Source organism: Leishmania braziliensis (assembly GCF_000002845.2).
Source record: "Leishmania braziliensis MHOM/BR/75/M2904 contig, possible fusion of chromosomes 20 and 34".
NCBI classification, from domain to species: Eukaryota; Euglenozoa; class Kinetoplastea; order Trypanosomatida; family Trypanosomatidae; genus Leishmania; species Leishmania braziliensis.
The window spans coordinates 331,977-353,415 of record NC_017947.1 but is presented as its reverse complement, the minus strand read 5'-3'; the positions used below and the strand labels follow the sequence as shown (position 1 = coordinate 353,415).

Genomic DNA, 21,439 nt, shown 5'->3' with positions numbered 1-21,439 from the left:
CCCCGCCCAGTCGGTCGTCGAACCGCCGCTCCCACTGCGCCGGTCGCCCCGCGGCGCCTCCCTCGGAATGACACTCAGGCTCCCCACGTCAGTGGGCGGTCAGCCTCGGGTAGCATGCCCACCAGTCACGCTGACACGATGTCCAATCATACGGGTGGCACAAACGTGCTCACTGCCGCAGGCCGCCCCGACGCAGTGTCAGCCACGACGCGACGACCGGCATCCCTAGCGGCGCATCGCACTAAATGCCTCACGCCAAAGGCCCTTGACTCCGTCACCGCCAGAAGCGGCTCGGCATTGGTAGGAAGAGAGGGGAGGAAGGGAGGCTGCCTGGCTTCCGCACAAAAGATCGGTGTGCGAGGGACCTCCCAGTATGACGCATTGAGGTGCCCTCCCCATCACCAGGGAAACACGAAAAAGGAGAGAGTAAACGAATCTGCACAGAATATGATACCCCTACCAGTGCTTGGCCATACAGGAAGAACTGGCCTTTTCCTCCTTCCGTGCAGCCAAAGCGCACCTGCAGGCAAGCGGCATGTTGCTCCAAGTGCTGCAGTCGTATGTTTCGCCACACACATACATTTCTGTATAGAGAGAAAGAGAGAGACGGACAGAGAGAAACAGCAGAAGAAGCGGTGGCTTTATGTAAGTATACCAACAGCCGGCGTTGAGGTACGCCTTTTTTGTGCGTGTGTGTGTGTGGGGGGGGAGGGGGGGTTGCTGTTTTTGTATTCGTTTTGTGTTCGCTCTCCTAGCTCTTTCATGCCTTATTAGTGTTCAACCTTCCTCATCCGGTGTGTACGCCTTCAAGGCAGGGTCTGTAGGCACTGAAAGATGCTGATGGCGGTGGTCGTTTTTCCTTCTCTATCTCAGCGGGACAGGCGACCGTCATCACAGAGTAACCACTTTTTTTTTTAAACCCTTTTTTCTTTTTTTACTTTTTTTCCACAATTACATTTTTTTTTTTTTTTATTTTTATCCTTTTTTTTTTTAATTATTTTAAATTAAACAAAAACTTAAATCAAATTTTATAAAATTATATTTTTATCATTTTTTATTTTTCTTTAAATTTTTTTTTTTTTCACTTTTATCTAATTTTTTCTTACATATTTTTTTTCGACGAGATCTTTGTCTCATTTGATTGTTTTTTTCAATTTCTTTTTATGAACGAGACATGGAAGTGAGGGGAAAATTTCATAGGTGCTTATATATTATTTGATTGTTGGGGGATAGAGATTTGTGAAAAAAAGTGTTTTTAATTTTTTTTTTTTTTTTTGGGAAAAAATGGGGGGATTGGGTTTATTTTTTAATTGGTTTTATGATAAAGGGGGTTAAGGTATTTATTTCTTTTTTATTCCACCCACCCCCCCGAAAGTGTAGCCCTCCCTCCCGGGAGTTTGTTTCCCGGTGGAACCATTCCCACACCGGGGGTTTGCACGCCGGCCAGCAAACTAACCCCCTTAGCGGGCAAACGGAAACCACGTTAGCGCCATGAAGAAGAGGAAGGTCACATGTGCGTAGAAGGACCAAGTGAAGAAGTTGCTCTTAGCATCTGCCTCTTAAGCCATAGCCTCCCCTGTACACAAGTGCATGCAGGAGTGGGGCTGTATTACCGCCACGCGCGCCAAGAGCAGCTACTCTGTGTCGTGGCGTGTGTGGATCGTGTCAGTCTCACGTCTCCCTGCCTGGTGATTCATTACGCGGATGTCGACTCTTTGCACTGCCTGTGGATGTGGAGCCTCTCACTCGTACAACAAGACTAAAAGGGGGGGGGGGGGGGGAAGAGGGCACAGAAAAACGCTTCAAGAAAACAACAACAAAGAAGGTGACGAAGACTTAGAGAGGGGGGGAGAACAGCCGCGCAACGGGCGAACACAGCGCCGACAACAAAAAGGGAGGCGGATGGAGCCCAGACGATGGTGATGGGGGAGAGGCACATGTGCGTGGTGGCAACTGAGAAAGAGAGACGCAGACACGCAAGAGGCCTCACTCCCTCTTTCGCTCTGCCTCTTGCTCTGCAGCATCGCCTGTTTGTCTCGGTAGCGCCTACGATCGTCTCGGTCGCTGTACCCACCGCTGCAGGACACCCATTTCTTATTTCGCGCACGCACGTCACCCGGGGCTCCCTTTGCCCCGTTCCTCAACCATATCTGCAGCAACGCTCGGGATGATAGTGGAAACAGGAGCGGGCAAAGCCAACGACTGCGGGGTTGCCTCTTGCCCTCCCCCTCCTTGCCTACCTGCCTTATACCTCTACGTACCGCTTTAGAAGGTGCGACAGATGGCTTCGGCGATGTGCGAGCACTCCAGTTCCGTGCTCCACTGCGTGTACGTCTCGTCAAGCACACGGCGCAGCTTCTGCTCGGCACGCTTCTCCTGGATAAAGTGGATGACCGGCAGCTTGTTGTACACAAAGGACGGAACGATCATGTCGGCCCACAGCACAGGCAGCCAGAAGAAGAACGAGTACCACCACACGCACGTCCACGAGGCGAGGTACCACACGCTCATCGGCTCCAAGTGGCGGCGAGACTCCACGAGGGAAGGCTGCACCACCGCCTTCGACTCGACCAGCTTGGCCATGGAGCCACCGTTGCGGCGAACGGTGTTGCTGCAGACGCGACGCATCATCTTATGCTGTTGCTGTTGTTTCTCGGTCGTTAGAGAAGGTGCGGAGAGCGAAGCAAGAAAGGGAGACGGACGGACCCACACGCCAGCACTGACGACGTGTATGCGAACTGCATCGGTATGAGCAACAACATCACGTGAGAGACACCAAGAGAAAGAGAGAGAACCACGCAGGGGATACGGAGGTGAACACTGCACGAGAAGGGCGCAGACAGGGAAAAGAGCGGAGGAACAGCTTGCTCTTGTTTTTTATCCGCAAAAGGCACATGGAGGGGTGCAGCAGGGCCAGAAGGAGTACCACGGCGCATGGCGTGGCGCGGGCTGGAGCGAGCATCCGCCTGTCATTCCTCCAGGAGTGGCTGGTGAGAGAAGAAGGGGTGAGATGGTGAATGTTTCGTCATCCTGATTTATTGCCTTCACCGAGGTAGCAAATAATAGAAAGAGGCGTGAGCACAGGCAAACAAGCAAGGCGCTGCGTTAGCAGCAGAAGAGGCCCCGTGGAAAAGAAAGGCAAACAGAAGCACCGCGGTGCTATCGCGATAATCTTCACACACCCGCACACACCCACAACTAACGCCTGCAGAAGGGGCTGCTCGGACAAGAGAGGCGGCAGAGCACTGAAAACGCTGCTCTCTCTCTCTCTCGCTTTCTCTCATTGTTTCGTTCTGTCCAGGTAACATCGTCGCGCCACGTCCGTGCGACTGTACGAACAAAACCTCGCAAAAGTGGAAAAGGGGGCAGTGAAGTCGAATCAATAGAGGATAATCCACCTCTCTCCTTCCTGCCCTTCACCTCCTCCCTCCTCACCCTTGAAGATCACGACAGCACCCGAGACACGGTGCGGCATCACCACACAGAGAGCGAAGCCGGGTTATTTGTCTTCGTAGTTTTTTAGAGCAGGGAGGTGCACTGCCTAGGGAGCTATGCTCACTGCACCCGCTCACAGCAGTTGTCGCAGGAGACCCAGCCCAATAGCAAACAAAACAATGAGGGAAGCGTATCGGCGCCACTGCAGCTGACCGCCTCGTTGGGCTACGGCGCCAGAAGTGTTCTTGTCCTGATGATGACGACGGGGCTTCTGGGCAGCGGCACAGGCGGTTGCCACCACAGTGTCTGTAGCTTCACCTTTTCCGTTACCAGGGGTTTTCTTAGTCGGAACGGGAGCTGTCTCGCGAGAAGTCGTACGCTCCTGTGCAGCGGCTTCAGATTTCGCGCCTGCCGGCGCTTCTTCAGTTTCAGTAGCCTCCTCCTCACTACCGCTGCTGTTGCTGCTACTGTCTTCACCCTGTGGAGAGATGTCATCATCCTCGATGAAGGCTGCGTCCGCTGCAAAGGCGTCGGGCAACACGCGCTTGTACACCGCATGGAGGCGCTTCACGTTGTACTTTCTGCTGCTCGCCGCATACTTGCGTCGCTCCTCAGCGGTGGCGCTCATCGAGCCTGTCGTCGGCTCCTCTGAAGCGAAGAAAGACACGAGTGCGATGAGGATGGTGCGGAGCCCCCACATCGGGGACCAGTTCTCGGGGTGATAGGAGCTGTTGGACAGGCAAATCTGCATGCCCGTCTTGAGCCGCCCGCTCGGGGTGCACATTTGCACACTCGGTGGCTTGAACGGGTAGTCAGACGGGATCTCAATGAGCCCCACGTAGCGGCCACCCTCGTATGGTGTGTCGGCAGGTCCATCCACGACGAAGTAGCAACGCAGCATGTTCTGTGGATCGGCACCCACCCGAAACGGCAGCTCCCCTTCCGCGTTGAGCTTCCGCAACTCAATTTGTAGCCTTTTCAGGCATTGTGCGGTGGGAGCCGTCATTAATAGACAAATAGGAGGACAGGTGGTAGGGCGAACTATGGGGAAGGTCTGGTTTGGGAGGTTGGTCGAAAATAGGCTGGCACACAACGACCGCACCCTGAGAAGAGTAGGAAGAGGAGAGAAAGAGGCTGGAATGTGTGAACAGAACGTGCGCCAGACTCACGTGCGCCATCTCCCCCACGCACGGTTGGTTTACCACGCTTAGTGCCAAGGAGAGGGAGGAGGAAAACAGGATGCACATGGCGGTGGACAGGCGAATGAGATACAGCGCACACACTTCCGTCCGAATGAAATATGCCCAGGAAACAACACAAGACAGGGACCCACCAGCGCACTCGACAGCGCACGCAGACACATTAACAGCCCAAGTGGATGGCGTTAGTGAAGGTTATAGAAGCGGAGTGACACAAATACCCAACGAAAAAAAAAAACATGATTTTTCTCTCGATCGGCTTCTTCTCTGCCATTGAGCAGGACTCGAACGCCACGCCACCCCCGGTCCGCCACACGCCCATCGCGGCGTGCAAGGCAGCCGCAGGCACGCGCCACAGCAGCGCGCCGACCCAGTCATCCCAGCACCGTCCCTGCCTCAAGCCCCACCTACACGATCCGCAGCTCGCCCCCCGGTGCAACCGCAGGGGCGGCTCAGGCACCACACACCAGTGGGCAGCCAGGGCCGGGTGGGGTGCACTTGAGTCATGGCGACGCCATCTCCCCATCGGGTAGGTGGCACAACCCTTTTCACTGTCGCGGGTCGCTCCCACGCAACGCCCAACACCACCAGTCTGCCAGCATCAGCAGCGATACATCGCTCCAGCCTCCCCACGGCGTAGACGCTTGGCCCAGTCACCACCAGAGGTGGCACTGGCACTGGCAGGGGGACGGGGAGGGGGGGGCTGCCTGGCTTCCACCCAAGGTGAGAGTGCGGCGCCCTGGGGATGCCGCGCACCGAGGTGTCCCTCCGCCATCAGAGCCATGAAAAACAGAAGGGGCGAGTAAAGAATCGCATCACCGTCCCGCCTTCTCCGGTTGCGGCTAATGGTCACTGTAAAATATATAATGATGAAGCAGTAAGTCGCGCCTGCTAGACTGTATGTGCGTGTGTGTGCCAGGGGTGCGTGGAAGAAGGAGGGCAGAGGAATTCTTGTGTATTTGTGAGATGTAGCGAGTGCAATAACCCGCGCCGCTCAGCTATTGTGTATGGCTTGGTAGGACATTTTAGCTATGATTTGGCTATCGATGTCCCAAAACATCTGTCGGATGTTGAGCATGGATGTTTACCTTCTGTCGTCGTGGATGCGACTTTTCTTACTGCGGTGGGGATGAATGTCCACGTCGTTTCCCCGTCCCTCCATCTCGCGGCTTCCCGCTTGTTTAGTTTGTTTTTTTGCACAAAAAGAAGCGCAGAAGAGCCGCGAGTATTTGCGATGCGCTGGCAACCGCAAAGTCGTGCGGCAGTGGTGCAGAGCAACAGGGCGGGGGGAGCGGACGCAGCGTCTTGATGATAGACGAAAGGAATGAAATGGTAGGATAAAGAGAAGGTAAGGTGCCGGATTCCGCTCCATTACAACAGCAGACTACCTCTGCAGGACGGGCCAGACGTGCGCTTCTCAGTAAGGGAGCAAGGATAAAAGAAGCCCTCATGAGGTCCGGATACCCCTGCCTAAGTCGCGGTGAACGCACGACGAGGCCTCTGATCTTGCCAGAATTTCTTGTCGTGCAGACATGGCACGTGTAAGACAAACAACAAGTTGCCGTCGCGCACTGTTGGCACGCCCAGCGCCTGGTCCTTCTCAGCGCTGCTGACTTTGTTTGTGCGCTTTTTCTCTAGAAGACAGCAAGTCCATCATCTGTGCCGCTGCTGTTGCCATATTTACCTACGAGGTGGTGTGGTTGTCATGCTGCAACGCTGGTACACCTCGAGGCAATGGATAGCACACCAGGGGGTTGCAAAAAACACCAGCACGAGGGACCGAGCAAGGGGACGACAACATGATTGCCATCCCTTACCCGTTGCTTCGCCAATATTGCTTGCCCCTATTCACACCTGCGCGACACGCTCACCAGGCCACTACGAAGGCGTCTGTTGGCCAGGATCCATGGCCACCAGCAGATGAGATGAGCTTTGGTAGCCATGCGATGCGGACTTCCAGCGTCCATCCACCATTCCCCAGCGATTGCAAAAGGAGGCATCACAGGGGAGGGGAACGATGACGACGACGTCGCCGACTCGGTAAGTTCGTCTCATATTCTCTTGAGTCTGCGCAGTTGTCAAGAATAACGCTGAGATCACACAGAGGGGGGCGTGTGCATGGCGAAGCAGAGAGGGAGAGCGAGATGGCAATGTACTGGTAGAGTTGCCCGTGCGTGCCCTCGCACTGCAGCGTCCACACAGCCTCACCGACAGTGCGGCGGCGGAACGCACCTCCAATTTCATCTTGTTCACTGAAGAAAAGGGTGCTGCTGCTTGTTACTGCACGGGTGGTGGGTGGTACAGAAATGGTGGAAATCAGGCACCCACCATGCAGAGCGATACCGTCGCCCTCGCCTCCAGGAGCTTGATGTTCCTCAACAGATGCGACATGTGCAGTCTGCGACGCCGGCGTGTCTGTCACCCGTGCAAGACATAGCAAGCACAAGAGTCGCTCCTGAATGCAGTCGGAGAGAGGCAGTCACTTGACTTTGCGTAAGCTGTCGAGCTCAAGTCTCGGGAATAGAGAGACGAGCAGGAAGCGCAAGACGACTCTGCGACGAGCGAGGAATTGCACTCTGTGGTAGCTGCGACCTCCAAAGAGGATCGAAAACACTCAGAGGAGAACAGTGCGGATCACGTTTTTCCAACTCGTCGGTGGGGCTGCTGCCGCCACATTCTCCAAGGTCTCGGAAGACATGGTTACGTGCGGCAGGGACAGCGTTGCAGCAACAGAGGACCACAGAGAGGTTGGTGATGCTGTTGACGGTCGCATCGCACTCAGGGAGAGAAAAGACGTACGCACCAGTGAAGACGGCGTGCCGCGCTCTGCCCCCTCTCCAGTGCACCGTTGAGGCGGTTTCCAAGTCCGTCATGCGTCGATCATCCCCCCCCCCCTATCGAACCGTTGGCGCGGGAGCCAGTGTTTCTCCCTTCCCACCCCCGACTCGTCCTCACTACACAAAGAGGGTGCAGTGCGCGCAAAAGAACATAAATTGCGTTGACACGCTGAAACCCTCACCCACACACTCGGCAGCTCATGAGAAATAGCCGGCGAGGTCGATACTGCAGACGATATGTTGCCATCCTGCTCTGCAGAGTCGTCATTACAACAGTGCGTCTAGGTTCAGATTTTTTCTACCGGCGCCGTGACGAGCGCATCCCCATCGAGGATGCAAGCAGCTGCATTGTCGTCACACAGTCAGCGTAGAAAGAAGAAAGGAGGCACAGAAGTCAACACCGCGCTGTCCGCCACGACCCATCAGAGCGCTGCCGTGCTATATATGAGTCGAGAGATGAGGAGGAAGAGTAAGCGCCTTGGCTAAGCAGTCGAATGCTTAGCCTACGAACATCACTTGGAAAACCTTGGCGGAATAGGAGTGCTGAATGACGCTGATACGAGACTCTTTGAAGACGGCAGATACGTGGAAGGAGGGCTATCACTGGCGTCGTGTAGAACGCACGCATGCCTGTTGAGTTCAGCAAGAGAGAGGGAGGGGGACCAAGAGGTGGACAAGAACATAAACTATGCTGTGGCTCCAGTACGTCACACATAGCACCACAGTGCAGAGTGGGGGGAGGGTTCTTTGCCATTGGAAAGCAACCCTCCCCAGACACTACTCACTCTCTCTCTCTCATCACTCACCTCAGTCTTTTTCGTTCTTTGGTCGCTTCATGATTCGCTCGCCACCACCACCAGCTCGACCATCCTCTTCCTTCGCAGCGCAGAGACGAAGAGTCGTACACGTTGTGCTGCCTCTCCTGTTCGGCTGTTTTATGCGATATGTACGACGTCAAGTACGCAGGCACAAGCCGACAAACGGGGCCAAAGCTAAGCACCCCTTGCCACCCATTGGTTGACGTGTCCTGCTGCGCTGCGTCGTGCGTGGGCGGGTCGATCGGCGAGTGTGTGGCTACAAGTGCTTTGCGCGTTTACTCGATAAGGAACAGAATAAAGTCCAACAGAGTAGAGAAGGAAAAAGGGACAATTAAGAGGTAAAGTAGTTTCCGCACGCATTGATGCGGCTGCCCAGTAGCACACAGTACTAAGTGCCTCCCCCCCCCCCCCTCTCCATGTAGAAGTTTCACTGCATTCGCGAGGTGTAGCACAACGTAGAAAATACGCTATGCATCGCCGTTTAAACCTGAAAATTGAGTGATGCCACCGCAACTGCTGCTTGTTCTTGTCCTGCAGCCTGGCAAACGACGCCAGTAGCCCCAGCATGAGCTGCAAAGAACACACGGAAGAGGCTGAAAGCGGAGACGGCAGCTCGAGCAGTGTCAAGGCACCGCGATGCCGGGTGTTAACCACTGTGAAGATTGACTCCCCCGTAAACAACAGATGGCGAGAGAAAGTCAATTTAGTGTGACAACAAGCCGCCCGCTCTCATCTCCCCTCACCCGTCCCCGAAGTGATTTTGCTCGGTAACTTTTCCCTTTGTTTCGTATGTAGCGATGTGTGTGGGGGGGGGTGACTTTCCTCATTTTTTTCCCATTAAGTGCTGCTTTAGCGACATATTGCTGGTGTTTTTCTATCGCCCCCATCAGCACCGCATCGACCCAGTCGCGACTGGCGCAGCCAAGGCATGGGTGCACTGCTGAACGCGCAAATACACACTGCGCCGACACACAGGGCATTCCCTTTGGTAAGGAGATTCGTACCAAGAAAACGCATACACAGTCAAGAGGGGACAATACAGTCACCAAAGCCTCCACTAGACGCACAAGCCGACTCGTACACCCACGCACAGAGATAAAAACAGCAACACACACATACGCACATACGCACCACCCACTTTAGATGTTGGTGTAGCGCTCATCCGCCGGGCGATCAAAGTCCACAAGCAGCTCGCTGACGCTCCAGTCCTCGTACGTGTTGTCAGGCAGCACGCGACGAATAATAAGCGGCGTGCGACGCTCACGCAACTCCTTGATGGCAATCGTCAGTGGATCGGTTTCGCCCTCTAGTGCCACAGCGACTGGAGCGTTCATGCTAATCTGCAGCGCGCGCGTACCCAGCACGCGTGCCCGCTCATACTTGGTCATGACTGCACTCGTCACGCGTTCGTTGATGCCGCGGGCCCGCGCACCTTTTGCGGCCTGCGCGTTACCAGACAAAACGACGTTGGTGGCAATGTCCTCGGGCAGTTGGTCCCCTCCCTCATCATCCTCCTCATCGCCGCTGCTGTGATGAATGTCGCTGCTGCTGTTCACCTCATCACGGTCGTCTCCCAGATTGAGGCTGAGGACATCGTCATCGTCACCGTGATCCGACATCGATGCGGCGCCCGTGTTCGCAGGGTGAAAAATAAGTATGAATGCGTGTAGGGAGGCGCGGATAAGGGTGCTCGACACCGCTCAAACCAGGGGTTGTACCTCCTCACAGCCACTGCTGCTGTGTCAGCGGGAACATTCAGAGAAAGAGAAACGATCGTCAGAGCAAAGAGGAACGGTCAACAGAGATTTGAGGCGTGGTACGCAGAAGAGATTCATATCATCGCCACGACAGGTCGTCGGAAGGCGAGGGGGCCTCAATAAGAGAGGTGGCCGACGCCAAGAAAGTTTTTCCTTTTCATAACAACGTGTCCCTCCCATGCCATTGAGCAGGACTCGAACGCCACGCCACCCCCGGTCCGCCACACGCCCATCGCGGCGTGCAAGGCAGCCGCAGGCACGCGCCACAGCAGCGCGCCGACCCAGTCATCCCAGCACCGTCCCTGCCTCAAGCCCCACCTACACGATCCGCAGCTCGCCCCCAGTGCAACCGCAGGGGCGGCTCAGGCACCACACACCAGTGGGCAGCCAGGGCCGGGTGGGGTGCACTTGAGCCATGGCGACGCCATCCCCCCATCGGGTAGGTGGCACAACCCTCTTCACTGTCGCGGGTCGCTCCCACGCAGCGCCCAACACCACCAGTCTGCCAGCATCAGCAGCGATACATCGCTCCAGCCTCCCCACGGCGTAGACGCTTGGCCCAGTCACCACCAGAGGTGGCTCGGCACTGGCAGGGGGACGGGGAGGGGGGGCTGCCTGGCTTCCACCCAAGGTGAGAGTGCGGCGCCCTGGGGATGCCGCGCACCGAGGTGTCCCTCCGCCATCAGAGCCATGAAAAATAGAAGGGGCGAGTAAAGAGCATACCCACGGTGTGCAACATCTGCCAGAGACTGGTCACAGAGCAGTGCTGGCGTTGCTCTCTTCGACTCGTGCAGTCAACTCGCCTGGGTAAGCACTCGTCACTTTCCTTGATGAGCACCAAGCGTGCGTGTGTGTGTGTGCGTGTCGCCGCACACGCGCAAAGGCACAGTTTACGTCATTTTTGCGGTCGCTGCGTGTCCGCTCAGGGCATGGACGTAGCTCTTTGAGCACGCGATACGAGTGTGTGCGTGTGCTTTGCGCGCAGCACGACTCCACTCCTAACTGGCCCCTACACTACCCAGTTGGAGGAGCGCTGCAGTCCGTCCAAGACATCGGCCAAGTACACCTGAAGTGCCATGTCGTGCAGCCGCTCCGAGTCGCCTGAGCTTCGGGCAGAGGGGGAAAAAGGAAATAGCAGCGCCGTCTCCGACAGCTCCGCGATGCTGGCGTACAACGTGCGGCGGGGCGCATCGCCCAGCATGCGAGGCAAGATCCCATGTTGCTCGGCCTCATCCTCAGCCATCTCCTCGCCACCCGCGCCAGTGCACACCCACGATGTCCCTGAACGCGCCATTACTCCCCGCTGCACGCTCATCGGCCGTGTAGTCAGAAAATGTGCGCGGGAGTCCATCACGGTTGGCTGTTCCCCAGGCACTGATCCGTCGCTGAGGAACTGCTCACGCGCAGCGTGCGTGTGATCATAGTAGAGAAGAGCAAAGTGGGTGCGGAAGCCACCGAGCAGTGGCTGAAGGTCGGTCACCGTTGTCACTCGCCTGGAGCACAACAACTGCTGCAGAACATACGCCCGGTCATCGGCAGAGAGAAAGTAGCGGCGGCGGTCGGCCCACAGCAGGAGTTGGTCAGCCCACACGGAGCGCAATGGCAAGCCGAGGTCATCGACGGCGTGGCGGTATACCGTGATGAACTCTGGCGCCTCCACGCGCAGGTAGAGCTTCAGCAGTCGTGATACGATGGGCGCCGTCATGGGTACCTTTGTCTCCTCCATTCTCGCTAGCACCTCGGCCGCCCGCTGTGCCGGACACATGGAGTTGTGAGCCTCTTGCAGAAGGCAGCTGTAGTAAAACTCGTCTGTGCAATGCAGCACCTGTCTCTCGCGCGCAGGCTGGAGATAATCCTGCTCGTAGCGTGGCAGCTGGCATTTGGAGAGCGCGTTGAGTGAGGTTTGCAAGAGGTACTCCAGTGTATACCGCTCCGCTGTAGTGCAGCCGCTACCGCTACTGCCACCACTGCATGCAGGGCTAGTCAAGCGCTCCAAGACGTAGCTGTACACCGTGAGCACCACATCTGCCGCCCGCGCGGCGCCAGCGGAGATGAGAAGCGGCGTCCATATGTGCGCCTTCACCTGAGAGACGGCCCCTGCGGCAATAAGCGCTCTGGCGAGACGCACGACGTGGTGGTTTTCCTTCGCCGTCTGCAACATGGAGAGGAGTCGGTGAAGCAGAAGCTCTGTCAGGGAAAAGCCAACGGTGATGGCCCTGGCGCTGGCATTGTCAGGGTACGCACCGGAAGAAATGGTAACGGGGTGACTCTGTGAAGAGAGAAGGGGAGAAATGCCCACATCACTGCTTGGGAAAGAGGCGGCAAGTGGCGCCGGCGCAGCATTGACTGCCTCGGATGGCTTCTTAGCAGTGAAGGTCGCCGCCGCGAAGCCAATTTGAGACCCGCTCCCACCGCCTGCCCCACGCCGCAGCACTGCCTCTGCACCAGTGTCCTCGCCGTCCGCGAGTGGTGGGCAACCAAGTAGGCGCCTCGCCTCAGTGAAATAAAGTAGTGCCTCCGAGACAAGCCGCCCTGCAGCGCACGTATCAATGAGTGCGGCGTAGAAGACCTGCACTTCGTCCTCACTGTACGCAAACGCGCTCGCGCCGCCAGTCGCCGCTGCAGAGGACAAGGATGAGGTGGAATTGCTAGCCTCACCCTGCGCACTCCACGACAGCGGTTGTGGCGACCACAGAATCCTTTCCTCCTTGCAGAACTGGTAGAAGGCGAACTCGCCATCGTCGCCGAGGGAGGCGTAGCGAACGAAGTTCAGAGCCACTCCCAGCAACTCCGAGGACTGCCTCGGTGATAGCGTCGGTGTTGTCGTTGCAATGGCCGAGTGCTCGTAGCAAGAAGGGTGCCCTGTGGCAGCTGCAGTCAGCACCGCTACGGCTGCCTCCCTCCGCATGGAAGCTACCGGCCGGCACGCGTCCAAAATTGTGAGAGCGTCAGCGAGTGCTTGCTCCGTGTTCCCTTTGACCGCCCGTGTGCCGGTGGCCTCAGCACACTTGTAGTACTCCGCCAAGCACAGCGCACGCCACAAGCAACGAACCAGTGACAGCTCTGTTGCCACCTCGCGCGGTGTGCGAACCGCCAACGTCCGCAAAACCTTCCCAGCTGCGGCGCTGGTATCTCCGGTGGTGGCGCCATGCCCTTGTGCATGTAACGGCGCCAGCAATTGCGTGACGCAGTAAGAGGCAAGTCGTGTGAGTTCCGATGTCCGTTGTGTGGCGTACGCACTATCCACCACGAAGGCGCTTACAAGCACGGCGCCATCGGTGGCCAAGTTAGTGACGCTGTTACTCGCCATCGATAGCCCGACATGCACGCTGGCATCCAGCTGCCCGACCCCAGTGACAGAACTGTGAGTTAGAGAAGCACAAGGAGGCCGTAGCGATAGCGCTGCGGCGGACATGTGCTCTCGGGCAGCGTGGTAGAGCTCGATGCATGTCTCGTGCATGTCAGCTGCGTTCGCAACTTGAAGGTGGTCTTGGACAGTCTTCGTAGACGCATACATCAAGCGCTTAGGCTTCATGAACTCCTTAAGATGCGCGTAGAGCAGCGGTCGCTGCGAAGGAACGAAGTTTGAGCGGCTGAAACGGTGTATGCGCTGGACGAGGTCCTCATTTGATAGGAGTGAGAGCTCCCGCGCCAGGGCAGGTGAAACTGCACCGCTGATGACGCATCTGCCAGAGTCGCCAGCGTCTTCTGGAGATCCGTGCGAGGTAGCGGAAGAGAAAAGCCGCGACTCAGACACATCGGCTACGCGCACAAGTGTCGGCATCACAGGAGCGCGCAGCAGTCGCGAAGGATGAAGCGCTGCGGCAGGGGCATCCGTGGTAACCGGCAACCGGTCGCATCCAATAGGATTTCGAGCTGCTTGCGCCGAGTGCAAGAGCAAATGGCCAGCATCAGTAGCGCCAGCACGGTCGTGTGGAATCCAGCTAAAAGTGGTGCTATACAGGCGTATTGCGACCGTGATGGGGTCTGCGCTTAAATACACCAGCCGGCACGCAGCAGCTCGTCTCCTCCATTCCCGCATGGGAGTGAACAGCAAAGGAGCGCCTTTATGTGCACAATACCCTGTAGGGCTCATCTCGCCTGTCTCACCCCTCTTGTACTTTTTCCCCTTTTCGTAGGTTCACTCTGAATCATCATCCAAGCGAACACACGCACACGTGCCCGAAAGAGAGAAATTATGGCTAGGGTCGAGGAGATGTCACCTGCAGGCAATGCGGCGAGCAAGCAGGAAGTGGAAAGGAAGAGATGAGGAGGAGAGCAAGAGCGAAACAACATGGTGCCACAGAGCAGATCGCGTTAGGCTCGCTCTTCGTCTCGCTTGAGAGAAATAGAGAACGCATTTCAATTTATCAACAACAGGTCATAGCCATATCGGTCGAGCAGCAAGCCTCGCCACTGCGTATGCTGCTGATCATCTTGCAGCCATGGCTTGACGCTGTTGCGCTGCAAGCTGCAGCCTGCTGTAGAGATTGTGCGAGAAAGCGAGAGAGCCAAAACGACAACGCCAAAGTCGGTGCTGCGTAGGTCGGCCACTGACAAGAGAAAGCGCATCTACCCATTAGAGACGTGCACCTTACCGACACACACAAACCATTGGTGGCTCCGTAGTGGCCGCGTATTTTTTGCTCTCTAGCATTGTGTACGCCTTCAAGGGCTGTCCGTACTCGCGCACACTTTGGCTGCTTCCCTTGTCCATGTGTCGTGCGCCCAAGGGAGAACCGCCGAGGGTAGGGTGGAGAGAACAAAAAAGTTGTATTCGGCGTTACCACGACGCAAAAGACTCGCAAGCACAGACGCGCTCAGAGAGAAGAGGGGAAAGGGGGGCGCGCACGCACACGCATGCGTGCCCACCCTTCGAAGAAAGGAGAAGAACAGCGTACAGCACTGCCGCCCGTGACGGCGTCAGCAGTAACAACAACGAGAAGGGAAAACCTTCCCTGATGGGCCTACTCCTCCGCCTCATCTGCTTTCTCTGGGGTGTCCCTCTTGATGCCCTTGAGAGCTGACATGATGTCCATCAGGTTCAGCTTTGTCGCTGAGGCAGGGGCTGGCACTGGAGTGGGCTCATCCTCGGCCTCTTTGTGGACTGCCCCTTCGCTGGTGGCATCGTCGTTGGCATCATCGTCGCCGTCATCCTCTTCCTCTCCTTCTTCATTCTCCTCTCCGTCCATGATATCCTCCTCGTCAGCAACCAGGGTCGTCAGCTCCTCATCGGCCGTCTGAGCTCCCTCCTCCCCTTCTGCATTCCTCTTCCCTTCCTCGACAGACTTGGCCTCGACGGCCGACGTTGCTTCTGGCGCCACCTTCGACCTCTTCTTCGGCTGGCGAGGAGCAGGACGCCGCCGCGCCGGGACGTATGTTCTAAACAACTGCTCCAGCGGGCCGTTGTGCCACACCTGCCACTCCGCACTGTTGGGGCTGTCACGCCGCCGACGCACCCACGCAGCCCAGGCGCCGTTCTCGTCCTCCAGGTCGCCCTCGAAGCGCTCGCGCGGCGGTGGGTCAGAGAGGTCAGGGAGGTCGTACACCTCCTGATGCAGAAGGTGGCACGTTTGGCCACAGACCGTCGGGTGTGTGTTGCGGTTACGGCGAGTGTTACGCGCACCCTGGTTGTTGCGCTGGTTGTGTTTGGGATGGTGATGGTGTTGGCCGCCGTAGATGTGCCTATTATTACTCCGATTCGCGTTGGGGCCGCTGCCCCTACCATCGCCTGCTGGAGTTCCACTGATGGGCATATTGCGTCCGCGACACAGTCCCATCAAGTACGCCAGACACAAATCAGCAGGCGCATTGCGGAAGAGACACGTCTCGCCGTGCTGACACACGCCCCACACGCGCAGGCACGGGTGGGTGCCGGTTGGGGTGTCGTCGCTGCCCTGGGCGAGTACCTCGTCTATCGTTGGGCCTCCATGTCGTCCACCAGTCGTATCACTCCCGCGGCCGCGGCCACCAGCCGCGATGTTCATGGCGATGGCTGGCAGCTTGCCCAGGTCGGTTGCTCTGTCGCCCCCCGTCAGCTTTGGAGCCGCCATGCGCTCGCCTGACGGCGCTACCGCCTCCGCCGGTCGCTCCAGCACGTCATCGGACATCTTCATTACATGAGAAGGCTTATAGTTAAGCCAAGACAGTAGTGATGGGAAGGGTATCACCCTGCTCGGCGTGTACGTGCGCGGGCGAATGATGCGGGTAAAGCAGGCCGTGCATAGCATGATACGGTTCTTCAAGTCGATGGCAACGCTGTCCGACTCGACGTTGTCGCGGCGGCACTTCACGCAGCCGAAGCAGACGCGCTCGGGGAACTGGTAGAGCTGCGTGTGCAGCGCTGCCTTCACGTTCGCATCCGGTGGGAGCCTCTTGACGCGCGCATGAAAAGCCGTAAAGTTGTTAACGGTGAGTCGTGCTGGACGATTACCTCCGACAGTCGGTGCAGCACCACCACCACCAGCAGCGGTGCCCGCAGTCAGCGCGCGCGTGGCCGCAGTGGCTCCTGTAGACGAAGACGCAGCTGGCACAAGCGAACTTGACGGCTTCGCGTACGGCGCCGACGACGAGGCGTAGGGACGAGAGAACTGCGGTTCCTTCGGCATTCTCCGAACCTACACAACCTAACCGTGGAAGAGGATGGTAAGGTGAGGCCTCAAAGAAAAACAAGAAGAGAGAGTCGAGCGACACCAAGATGATAAACAGGCAGTGGTGCAGAACAGCATGTTCTGAATGGCTGCAGAAGAGTTCCGCCGAGCGCAGCTTGAAGGAATCTGCAAATGTAATCAGCAGAAAGGTGTGACTCTGCATGGTGAGTTGCATAAGGCATCCGCGAGTAGTGACAGAGACACCCGGTGCTGACGCTGCTGTTGGCACCGCCCCCCCCCCTCCCTACGGAGTCAGTAGCACAGACGTATACGGAGACCAGACGTCGGTGTGGGGGGGACGAATCGAAAGCAGGCGATGGAGGAGGAAGAAACTGCTGAAGCCGCTCCGACCACACGGGGCTATATTTCTCCGTTCTCCCCCTCGCTGGCCTGCCGCTCAGACCTTTTCGAGCTGTCGAGCTCTTCGCTGATGTGGTCGCCCCTCTTCCTCGTTTGTATTTTCTGCTGTTTGATAAAAATGAAAGCGCGGGAGACCGCACGCCGAAGAGAGAGAAAGGAGGAAACAAAGCGAGAAAAGGAAGGAAAGTCGCAAGTTGAGTGCACAATGGCCTCTCAAGCACGCATACACACAGAGAGAGAGAGGGGGGAAAGAGAAAAAAGGGAGAGGGAGAACAGTCCACGCTGGAGGTGCACTGAGAGACGTGGCCAGCTGTTGCCCATCCCACCCACTCACCCACCCCCGAAAAACAACGAGATCACAAGGAGAAAGAATGAACAGAGTAGCTAGCGGCGACATATCCGCTGATCAGCTCCTCCTCTCGTCCCTCATTACCTTTCTCCCTAGATGCTCACCTTTTAACGCGTCAGTAGCTCGCGGGACGTCTCCGTCTCGCTCTCCCTTCCGCCAACGTTGTGTCTGCTAAGAACCGAACGGGCGGTTGTGCTGAGGTGTGTCAGTGAGTACCACGGCGCGTGACGTCCTTTGTTGTTTGCCTACGCGTAACCAAACCTCTTCAGCACCGCCACGTTGTGCTTGGGCATCTTAGCAAGCGCCTCCTTGCGGGCCGCCTTCCACGCGTCGCGGAGCTTTGCCTGCTTTTTGTGGTGGCGGGACGCCTTCTCCACGCGAGCCTGCTCGAGCTTGGCGACGACGTCGCTGTACTTCCAACCGACATGCTTGCACATGTTGCCGAGTACTGTGTACGGGCGCTCCGAGCGGTAGCACGCATGGCGCTGGGCGCGCGGGATCACCACACGACCACCTGTGCGCACCACATTAGCCGGCACCCCCTCGTAGGCCACCAGCGAGTTAAGTGCCCTCATGCCGCGCTTCGTGTAGCGGGGCAGCATGCTGCGCACGGCGCGGACGAACACGTCGGACGGGGCACGGTGGTGGAAGGGGCCCTTCGTGGGGTTTGTCAGCTTCCGCTTGCGCAGGTACTGCAGGTACTTGATCTTGTTGCGGATCTCCGTACCGGCAATGTTGAGCTGCTCGCAGCGCACTACGGTGATCTTCTTACCCAGTAGCAGCTGCTTGGCAACCACAGCCGCCGCACGACCGAGAACATGATCCTTCAAGTCGATCACGATGATCTCGGGGCGATGCTTCTTGGCTTTCTTGCGCTGCACGCGAGACACATTCTTGCGGCTAGGAAGGGCCATTGGTGTGTAATCAACTTCTGGTGTTCGAAGCAGAAAGGCAGGAAGGTGCGTGTGTTGGCGTTAAGGGGAAATGCAAAAACAAGATGGAGGTGAGACGAGTAGCACACATGCACACGTACGGAGACAGGCACAGAGAGAGAGAGAGAATGGGTAGAGAGGAAGGGACAGCCGTACCGTGCGACGCATCACGCGCAAACATCAACAGAACGCAGAGAAGTAAGGCACTGCGAGAAAACAGAGATCGAAATGGCCGGGTGAGGATACTGGAGAGCGGAGAGGGGCCTCGACTAGGTGGTGTGGCACCATTTCACTTCCTCGTCCTTCCGATCGTCGTTCCTAAGTGCGGGGTGGCATTCACAGAGGCGTCAACAGCAGCAAAGGGCTGCCTCCTCGTCGTCTGTGCTTTTCACCATGTGCGGGATGGTCGCATCGAAGCACGCAACACGCAATGCGGCAGAAACCCCTGCACAGACGCGGTGATACTTCGAGCGACGACACGCCAAGGAGAAGACATGTGCGCGATATCGGAAAGCGCAACAATGCCATCAACGATTGAGGAAGAAGAACGATTGCCTTCTTCCTCCCCCCCCCCCCTCTCTCTCTCTCTCTCTCTCACCACAGACACCACTATACATGCACTTCACTCAGCCACACGAGCCTCCCCCTCCCCACCCCGCAACTGACAAAGTGTGAGGAAAAAAGGTAGCAATGATAGGGAATGTAGCGCAGCTTCTCCCCATGCACGCCCTTTGGCATGCTCCGCCTGCGCTTTCTTACTGAACACGATTCAATGCGGTTACTGAACTTTCTTTTTTACAAGCGAGTCGATTCCGAACGCACCACACACACACACACACACACGTACACACACACATGCATACAGATACATACACGCGCGGAGAGCGACTTCGCACCCTGACAGAACAGTCACCATCCTCGTATTTTCTATTTGTTCTCTACTTCACCCTCTCCCTCGCTCGTTCGTGTGTGCCCTCCTACGAGAGCCGCATAAGCTCCAATGGCCAATAAGTCTACGCCAAACGAACAGAGAGAGAGGGATGAAAAGAGAAAGGAGAGCAGAGAGAGGCGTCACCTGCGCCGTATCGCATCAGCTCTTCTGCTCGCCAAACCAAGGGAACAGGTGCACACACGCACACACACAGTGAGACGAACAATTAACAAGAGGAGCAAGCTGGTAAAGCCATTGTAAGGCCCACCATATAACACGAACAAGAGGCTCATCGACTCACTAGCGCACGTGGCACACACAACATGGGCAAAGAGGAGAAGCTGCAAAAGACTCCGAAAAACCACAGCGATAAAGAGCCCAACAGCGGGGGAGGGAGGGAGGGGGGACACAACAAGACGCAGTCGCTCCTGAATTATGCACAAACTCGAAGAGGACAGCTGAACAGCACATGCACAAGACGCACTTTGGTGTGTGCATGTATGTGTGTATGTGTGTGTGTGTGCCCGTGTAGGCTTTTGAACGTCTGAATTGTGTACGTGCAGCTGTGTGGAGCCCGAATAGGAGAATGCCACCACTGGAGAAAAAAGAGCACGCACCGATATGGCAATCGCAGAGTCAGAGAAGCGAACGAGCCCACATTAGCAACGGTCAGTTTCCGTCGTAGCCGCTGCTGCTACTTTTGCTCTTGCTCTTGCCGCCGTTGCTTTAACGTGCCTGACTAAAAGCGCGCGCGCCAGCAACAACTTTTAGTACTCAGGCTTAAAAATTTGGAAGCTGCACATGCAGTTTTCGTCCATCAGCATCATGGCACCGCTGTTCGTGAACTCGCCACAGTAGTTGGACGCGCTAAAAATGGTGACGAGGCGCCTGCCGGCAAAGAATGAGTAGCCTTCATCCACTACCTGATGGGCTCGGAGAACAATATCGATACCGAGGCTGTCGCACATGCGTTTCACTACATCCTCACCAAAGGTAAAACTAACACCGCGCTCACTTGGTTGCCAGCCAGATGAACCCTCCTCCGGGTCGGACCAGAGAATATCGCAGGCAAGTCCCTCATCGGGGACCACCAACGGCCGGTAGATCTGTTCAATTTGACGCAGATGCCGCAGCTCAGGACTGAGACCGCCGTGCATGCACAACGCAATCTCCTCAATCAACGCCGCCACGGGAAGACAGTTAAACACATCGGTGAACTCCTTGAAGAGGCGCACGCTGAAGCGGCGCTTCACCTCGTCAAAGAAGCCGTAGATGCGGCAAATGCTGTCCGTCTCGTGGTTTCCACGGAGAACATAAATGCGCTTTGGGTACAGCACCTTCAACCCCAGCAACACCGTGATCACCTCCGTCCCGTACTTGCCTCGATCCACGTAATCACCGAGGAAGAGGTAGCGTGAGTTGGGAGGCAGCCCACCCGCCTTAAAGATTTCAACGAGGTCTGTAATTTGGCCGTGTATGTCGCCGCAGACGTTGATCGGCGCCTCGGTGCGGACGAGCATCGGCTGGCTCATGAGGATGGGACGCACACGACGTAGGATTAAGCGAATGATATCCTCCTTCAGTAGAGTGACGCCACTGCGCCACTCTGCCAGGATGCTCGTCACTAATGTGTAGATGGAGGCGTCCTCAGGGGACATCTCCGCCGTGGGGGAAGTAGACGTCGCCGCCGCCGCCGCCGCTACCGCGGTCGATGTGGCTGCTGCCTCAGCAGTTGCCGGCGTTTTGTGCGCATTACTCGAGCTCTTGTCACCTGAGTACTTGGTGCCAGAAGATGAGGAGGACGTCGAGGCTATGCTCGGGCTGCGGCTACCGTGGCTGTTCCTGTGAGGGCTAGAGAGGCCAGGGCTGGTAGCGGCGGCGCTTTGTTGCTGATGGTGTTTACCCTTCGCATGCGCTGAGGACGCGACGACGTCCCGGGGTTCCTCATCGTGAAGCAACGACACAGCGGACTGCTCCAACGAGCGAGAGCGACTTCGCTTTCGACCCCCCACCTGCGATACCGTACCGTGGCGCATGAGAGTCTCTGAAGAGCGACAAAAAGAGAAAAAGGGCAACGAAACGCGCGTCACAATCGCCAGAGCAGACACCGCGTACGTGTGTGAGACGGGGGTAGAGCGTGTAGGTATAGACCAGAGGGAGGGAGGGAGGGA

At 57.0% G+C, this 21,439-nt stretch overlaps 7 protein-coding genes across 7 annotated transcripts; all 7 read right to left on the bottom strand.

Annotated features, from left to right (window-relative positions):
- Window positions 1-2,265: 2,265 nt before the first annotated feature.
- Window positions 2,266-2,631, bottom strand: LBRM_20_0880 (conserved hypothetical protein; the record flags this gene model as incomplete). Its single annotated transcript, XM_001564324.1, has 1 exon — window positions 2,266-2,631. The coding sequence occupies one exon, from the start codon at window positions 2,629-2,631 to the stop codon at window positions 2,266-2,268; it is 366 nt and encodes a 121-aa protein (XP_001564374.1).
- A 937-nt stretch (window positions 2,632-3,568) lies between these two features.
- LBRM_20_0870 (putative ubiquitin-conjugating enzyme e2) lies at window positions 3,569-4,441 on the bottom strand (the record flags this gene model as incomplete). Its single annotated transcript, XM_001564323.1, has 1 exon — window positions 3,569-4,441. The coding sequence occupies one exon, from the start codon at window positions 4,439-4,441 to the stop codon at window positions 3,569-3,571; it is 873 nt and encodes a 290-aa protein (XP_001564373.1).
- Window positions 4,442-9,428: 4,987 nt separating this feature from the next.
- LBRM_20_0860 (putative DNA-directed RNA polymerase subunit) lies at window positions 9,429-9,908 on the bottom strand (the record flags this gene model as incomplete). Its single annotated transcript, XM_001564322.1, has 1 exon — window positions 9,429-9,908. One exon carries the CDS (start codon window positions 9,906-9,908, stop codon window positions 9,429-9,431), a length of 480 nt encoding a protein of 159 aa, XP_001564372.1.
- Window positions 9,909-11,055: 1,147 nt separating this feature from the next.
- Window positions 11,056-13,830, bottom strand: LBRM_20_0850 (conserved hypothetical protein; the record flags this gene model as incomplete). The annotated part of the gene is made up of 1 exon (XM_001564321.1): window positions 11,056-13,830. One exon carries the CDS (start codon window positions 13,828-13,830, stop codon window positions 11,056-11,058), a length of 2,775 nt encoding a protein of 924 aa, XP_001564371.1.
- Window positions 13,831-15,013: 1,183 nt separating this feature from the next.
- On the bottom strand, window positions 15,014-16,654 carry LBRM_20_0840 (conserved hypothetical protein; the record flags this gene model as incomplete). The annotated part of the gene is made up of 1 exon (XM_001564320.1): window positions 15,014-16,654. One exon carries the CDS (start codon window positions 16,652-16,654, stop codon window positions 15,014-15,016), a length of 1,641 nt encoding a protein of 546 aa, XP_001564370.1.
- A 996-nt stretch (window positions 16,655-17,650) lies between these two features.
- On the bottom strand, window positions 17,651-18,319 carry LBRM_20_0830 (putative 60S ribosomal protein L13a; the record flags this gene model as incomplete). The annotated part of the gene is made up of 1 exon (XM_001564319.1): window positions 17,651-18,319. The coding sequence occupies one exon, from the start codon at window positions 18,317-18,319 to the stop codon at window positions 17,651-17,653; it is 669 nt and encodes a 222-aa protein (XP_001564369.1).
- Window positions 18,320-20,035: 1,716 nt separating this feature from the next.
- On the bottom strand, window positions 20,036-20,926 carry LBRM_20_0820 (putative serine/threonine-protein phosphatase PP1; the record flags this gene model as incomplete). Its single annotated transcript, XM_001564318.1, has 1 exon — window positions 20,036-20,926. One exon carries the CDS (start codon window positions 20,924-20,926, stop codon window positions 20,036-20,038), a length of 891 nt encoding a protein of 296 aa, XP_001564368.1.
- Window positions 20,927-21,439: the final 513 nt, after the last annotated feature.